This window comes from Phytophthora sojae, assembly GCF_000149755.1.
Source record: "Phytophthora sojae unplaced genomic scaffold PHYSOscaffold_1, whole genome shotgun sequence".
Classification (NCBI taxonomy): Eukaryota; Oomycota; class Peronosporomycetes; order Peronosporales; family Peronosporaceae; genus Phytophthora; species Phytophthora sojae.
This window is the reverse complement of record NW_009258115.1, coordinates 2,069,475-2,075,844: the sequence shown is the minus strand read 5'-3', so window position 1 is coordinate 2,075,844 and position 6,370 is coordinate 2,069,475. Positions and strand designations below refer to the sequence as shown.

Below are 6,370 nucleotides of genomic sequence, written 5' to 3'. Positions count from 1 at the left end.
CAGCTTAGGTAAGCTAGCTGCAATTAGCAGAAACGGTACCGTTTTTATCTCGGATTAAGATGTCTAATTAGGAAGACACACCAACTGAAATGGGCAATACCCTTTAAATGAAGACGAAGCTCCTACGTAGGACTTCCGTAATCCGATCCTAGGCTATCAGTCGATCTTAGACCCTCTCCTACTTAAGACCACCTTTTTGAGATCAGATTGGCCAAAGATTGGGAAAGGCGCAATATTGAGAGAGAGAGAGAGAGAGAGAGAGAGAGAGAGAGAGAGAGAGAGAGAGAGAGACCCAAGCTGATGAATGTGCGTTAACTGAAATACAATTTTCTGTAAAATCCATTGCGCCTTCGCTACTGACAGCAGCACCGGAAACAGTACAAGCAATTTGCAGTCGTCGCAGCAAATTAGCTGTAAGACGACGAATGATCCGGAAAACACCGACTTCAACATGGAGCCCCCTCATCTCGCAACCCGATCCTCTCAACTATCAACTACCCTCTGATTGGCTAAAAAAAAATACTTCATTTCAATTCCACGGGTAAGCTCGGACTGCCAGAATGCTGCAGTCGGAGCGCGTCCTGGGGCCTCGCTGGTCGCTCAAGGAGCTGCGCACGTTCTACATCCTGCTCAAGGCGCACGGGAGGCAGTGGGAGAAGCTGGAGGAGCGCCTGCCGCTGCGCTCGGGGGCCATGGTGCGCGCGCTGTTCGAGATGCACCGCGGCTATTTGTCGCTGCCCGAGGCGTCGGTCGAGGGCTTCTGCGCCATTATGATGGACCACTACGAAATGCAGGACGAGCTGCAGCAGCAGAGAGATTCGGCCAATCAGAGACCGCCACAGGGTCTAAAAGGCCAGGACGCAGACGGAGACGTCGAGATGGCGGACGTCAAGCAGGAGCAACAGGAGCAACAGGAGCAGCAGGACGAGCCGGCGGCCAGGAGCAGGAAGAAGCGGCGGCTCGATAAACTTCTGGCCACGGACCAATTGGCGACGCTGAGGATTAGAGCTGAAGGAGACGTGCAGGTGGAGGATCAGAGGACGGCGGGGGACACTACGAAACAGAGGGGCAGGAAGAACCCCATGCCCACGCGATCGAGGGTGTGGCTGCCTCGAGAACTGGGGGACGACTCGGGGCTTGGAAAGGTGCAGGGCGCGAGGTTTGACCTGCCCTGGACCCACTGGTTCTACTCGTACGTGGACGTGGACTTCTTTAGACATAACGAGTTCATCGAGTGTCTGAGTGGCATGGGGCTCGGAAAGGTACGGGATGAACGGAACAAGCGTATATTCGTTTGTGGTTGACGTGCTTACTTGGTCTGTGCGACGCTTAGATTACAACGGCGGCGAGACCGATTTGGTCGTCGGTGCGAGCTTCTATGGGGCGACCGAGGCGTCTTAGCCGCTTGTTTTTCGCCCAGGAGAAAGAGAAGCTTGAGTCTTACCGAGCGGTTAAACGTCGACTGGACCCTGCGCAATTGGTAAGGCGAGCTGCCGATGGTAGACTTGGCGGGTCGAGTACTAACGGTGCTCGTGTGGCTGAAGCCATCTGATAGAACGTGGCCGTATCGGTGCGCAATTCCGCTACGAGCTGGAGTTGCAGTGATCGGTGAGCTCTTTGTGTCTTACATATTACTGGTCCTATATGGTGCTAAGTGTGTGCATTTGCCATTGTGACAGTCTGGGTGGAGGTTGAACGACGCTTTCGGCTGGCTACTGTGGCTGCTTTTCACGCGACTGAAGACACCTGTCAAGTGTTTTACTGTGGTAACATTTCACGACTGGAAGCAGTCACGTGCAGCTTGGACAACGTAATGGTATTGGACTTTCCCCCGTGGGCACGAAACAATGAAACTAGCAGTCCAGAACCGAAACTAGCTGCAACGACTCTGCTTCGACGTGAGAGTGTGCCTCGTGGGATTGGCCCACCGCTTGCTGCACCAAAAGCGACTGGCTCAGTTGGTGATCGGTTCCGCGAAGAGAAAATCCATGTTGTCCTCGCCGTAAAAACTCTACTGCATCGCAAGGAGAAGATTATCGCAGCAATGGCTGCCTTGAACGGACGTGTCGCCAAACAGCAGACGCAGCTGCACGAGAAGAACGCCATGAAGTCGAGTCTGTGGACAACTCCTACGGCATTTTCGTCTGCAGCCGTGAAGGATCTCGCATGGGCCAACTCACGTGATAAGGATCAGCTGCAGAAACAGCACTCGTGGCTCACTGCAAATCTGGATGCCACGAATGCACACCTGAAGGCTGCGCTATTAAGCCTCCAGTCTTTCTCCTCGAACGAGCCGGTCGATGGTAGAAGTTCTCTGATGGGGCCAGCGTTTTCTTCAGATGGGCAGGGTTGGAGTGGCAATTCTAACGTGGCGCCAACCGCGACGCTGACAGAGGATCAAATGCGCTGGGCGATCGATTTCTTGACTGCGAGTCAGCAGAAAGCCACTAGCGTGGTCGCTGAGTCAGCATTGCAAGTCGTCAACGAAGACAAAGCACTGTCGAGCTTAAACGCTCCAGCTAACGACATTCACCTAGGAAGAGTGCTGCCCGAGACGATGCAACTTGTCGCCAACTGCGTCACCTTGATGAGCGTTCTCCACCGTCACGTCTCGGCATCGCCCGACGTACCCCCAGTTGTCACGCAAAAGCTTGTGGAGCGCGTACTTGAACTGCTGAAACCCTGTCACGAGGCCAATATGGATCTTTACGCTGAGCTCCGCACAGCGGCGGAGGCTGCACAAGCTCAAATGGCATTGCAGACTTCGACAACTGAGCCCGAATAAACACAATGCCACGCATTTCCTCGTTGCTACTTTTGCGTGGTTTGTTGCAGTAATAGTCACTCGGTTTTCATTCCGGGAAGTGCCAGCATCAGCCAGATACTATCGAGCACATTGTGGGACTGCTCGCGGGCGAAATAAGTACGGGAAGGTTGGCTTCCGCATCTTCATCGTGAAGAGCGTACTGCACTACTTACCGCATATAGCTTCTCGTACGGCACCATCCGTATCAGCAGTTTTTCTCGCTGAAGCTACAAGTATTGCTGACTGGAATCTTTGCGAACGGCAAGAGGGTGGATTTTGTTGGGTAGCCCACCAAATAGTAGTCTTGTTCAGGTACGAGTGGATGAAGCACAAGATGGAGCCGGCAGCATCTCTAAACCTCTAGAACAGGCGATGAATCAGTTGACACAACGCACATTATTATCGACAGTTCGACTTCACTCCAAGGCGCCTTCCCGAGTACTCACAATACTCGCCAGTTTCGGGTACATGTACTGGAATGCTTGCGAAGGAGCCATGAAAAGCCGTAAAAGACTTGGTAAAATCACGCCAATTGGCAGGGCACTCCGACGCAGTGCACATATTCCGCAACTCTTTGCCGCAGGTTTGGAGAACGAAATGAAGACTAGCAGTAGCGAAAAGGGGTTACAAGACCATTATTCGATTCGGAACACCCTACAGCGATTCCAGGACCCAGGACTCTCTATACAGTAGTTTCTAGTTTAACGTAAATAGAGACGCCCCGTTTCCCTTCAGGGATACTTCATCATCGGGGGCAAAAGTGCAGAAGTTCTACTGATGTGTGTATACTTGTACGATTAACAAACTTTTTTCTACTGTTCTACTCCTGGAGCTGCTTCTTGTCGGTAGCGGCCGAGATCATGGGCGAACGCAGCGAGGACTCGCGGGGAAGACTCAGCAACGAGCTCCATCCAGTGCGACCGGCGGAGTGCTTGTAGCCATAGCTAAAGTAGAAGATGACGCTGGCCGCTAACCACGCAATACTCGCGTAGATGCCGGTGTAGTTAATCTGCGCGGCCAAGTAGAAGTTGGCGAGCACCGAAATCATGGGGATGAACGGCACAAGCGGCGAGGAAAAGCTGTCGGCGCCCGGGTGGTCCTGAGGGCACTTGAAGTACATGACAATAGTCACAACCACCGTGGCTACGAGGAAGATAATGCCCAGAACGAGGCACCAAACGTGACCCTCGTTCGAGTAGCCGATCTGGTAGAAGAAGGCAGCCAGCCACGCGGATCCAACCATACCACCGATGAGCTTGGGCGCCAGGGTGGGCGACTGGCGACGCATGCGGACCATGAGCAGCGACGAGTTGGTCATGTTGAACGACAGCAGGATGCCGAAGCTCACGACATCCCAAAGCGTGTCGAACGGCACGAGGAACGCGACGACCGTGAACACGACGCCCGTGATAAGGGTGTTCTCGAACAGGTTGCCCTTCTCGTCGACCTTGGCGAAGATACGGGGCATCAGGCCGTCGCACGAGAGCGCGTAGTTCAAACGCGGCTGCGCCAGGAAGCTCACCAGCACCACCAGCGGCATGGTACACGTCTCACCAGCACGGACGATCTGCGCCGCCCAATTTTGGCCCGCGTAGTCGAAACCAGCGCCAAAGCTCTCGGCTTGGCGGTACGGGACCAGACCCGACAGCGCGAGCGATGCAAACGACGAAAGGAACATGATGCCAAACACGGTTCCGATGACAGCGAGTGGCATGATCTTCTTGGGGTTCTTGGCCTCGGCGGCCAGACAGCAAACCTCATCGAAACCAACGTATCCGAAGAAGGCGGACGACGCTCCCGTGATGATTCCCTGCACGCCGAATGCCATGGATCCGTCGATGCTCTGGCGCTCAGGCACGAAGGGCGAGAGGTTGTCAGCGTCGATGTACACGAAACCCGCGACGATGATGAAGAGCACCACGAACACCTTGATGGTCGTAAACACGTTGATGAACCATTTGCTAAAGCGAATGCCCATAAGAAGCACCGCCACGCACAGCGCCATGAGAACTGCGCCCAGCAGGTTGGTGTAGTCTTCGTTCAGCCACTGGTACGAGTGCGTCGGGTGTTCCTCTTCCAGCCACTCTTGCACCTTGGTAGCCCAACTGCGAGCGACACCGGAACCCGACACACCGTACTCAAGTGAGACCAGCCACGCTGCGATCACGGCCGGCAGCTCTCCGAGGGCGTAGAACGAGTAGGCGTAGGTACTGCCCGACGACGGCACTTGAGTCACCATCTCCATGTACGCGAGAGCGTTGATGCTGCACACGACACCAGCAATGAGCCAACTGACGAACGCCGCAGGCCCCGCGGTGCCCGAGATGATCTCGCCAGTCGTGGAGAAGATGCCGCTGCCCACAGACGCGGAGATACCGATGCAAAGCAGGTCGAAAAGTCCCATTTGGCGGGGGAGTTCCTCGGCCGCTTCCTCAGCTTTGATGACACGCAGCGGCTTCGTGCGGAGCAAGTTCTCCATGAACGTCGGTTGGTGCTCCATGGTGAATACTGTAGAACTTGAACAGGCCGATTTGGGGGCACCGAGAGAGCTGCTGCGTGGCTTGTTCTGGTGGTGGCGAGGCGGCAGGCACGGCGCCTCCGAGGCAAAATGAAGAATGACAGGAGAGCTGACGGACGCCGTCGACCGCGACGCACCAGTCCCAACGGACCTTGGTCCGTCTTTTTGACAACAGATCGTGAGTGCACGATCAAGCAATACACTTGTCTTTACAGAGCGAGACCGCGAGCCGTGATGAAGGGTGAGACGCCCCATGTTGAGCATGAAGGTTGCCCTTCAAAGTCGGGCCAGTCGCGCGGAGCATTGTTGCACCGATTGGCTCCCGATGTGGACAAGTCGTTTCTTTGGTCGCAAGCTGCTCGCCAAGAGAAAATGCAGAGAGCGGGTGAGCCGATGAGCTGCGGCTCCCCGCGTCACGTGCCGCCGCGCATTTGCTGTAGTCGCGATAACAACGCTGTCTCCGGCTCGCTCTCCAACTCCCCAGAGCAACGCCGCTAATGAATAAAGCGCGCACCAGTTCAATAGGTTCATAGCATTATGGGGATTTCGTACATGCACCATGTAGTGGTGATGCGGGACGGTGGCTGGCAATGCACCGGAAAAGGACTTTCGAGTGGTAATTTGGCGGGATGCGCCGATGGAGATGCTCGCTTGAGACTCGGCAGTGGTGAGTCACTCAAAATGAGCTCTCGTGATGGAGCATCTTGAGGACTTATCACACAAGGTGATCGATTTCCGCTTCCATTGTGCGCCTTACTCTGTGTGAATATGCGGCAGGCTTTGCCCATGTCGATAGCAGAGCGATTTCATAATGGAGATGCTCAGCTGTGCAGTCATAGCTACGATCTGTAGACGAACGCCTCCGTAGACGAACAAGGAGATCCTACCGATAGCCAAGATTCAAAGCGAAACTTTTCAACCACATCGAATGGTAGCCGAACTCCATCCTTGGAGTATAGTCACTGCTAGAAGATTGCCATTATGTGCTTCATGCCTTTTGCTGCTAAACCCCAGCAAGTACGACCGATGTTTCCCCTTCGTTCTCG

General features: G+C 54.7%; 2 protein-coding genes across 2 annotated transcripts; one reads left to right on the top strand and one right to left on the bottom strand.

Moving 5' to 3' along the window:
* Window positions 1-300: 300 nt before the first annotated feature.
* PHYSODRAFT_320947 (hypothetical protein) lies at window positions 301-2,785 on the top strand (the record flags this gene model as incomplete). Its single annotated transcript, XM_009516083.1, has 6 exons — window positions 301-306; window positions 570-1,262; window positions 1,334-1,480; window positions 1,545-1,608; window positions 1,680-2,303; window positions 2,394-2,785. The coding sequence occupies 6 exons, from the start codon at window positions 301-303 to the stop codon at window positions 2,783-2,785; spliced, it is 1,926 nt and encodes a 641-aa protein (XP_009514378.1).
* Window positions 2,786-3,555: 770 nt separating this feature from the next.
* Window positions 3,556-5,306, bottom strand: PHYSODRAFT_553776 (hypothetical protein; the record flags this gene model as incomplete). Its single annotated transcript, XM_009516082.1, has 1 exon — window positions 3,556-5,306. One exon carries the CDS (start codon window positions 5,304-5,306, stop codon window positions 3,627-3,629), a length of 1,680 nt encoding a protein of 559 aa, XP_009514377.1. The 3' UTR covers window positions 3,556-3,626.
* Window positions 5,307-6,370: the final 1,064 nt, after the last annotated feature.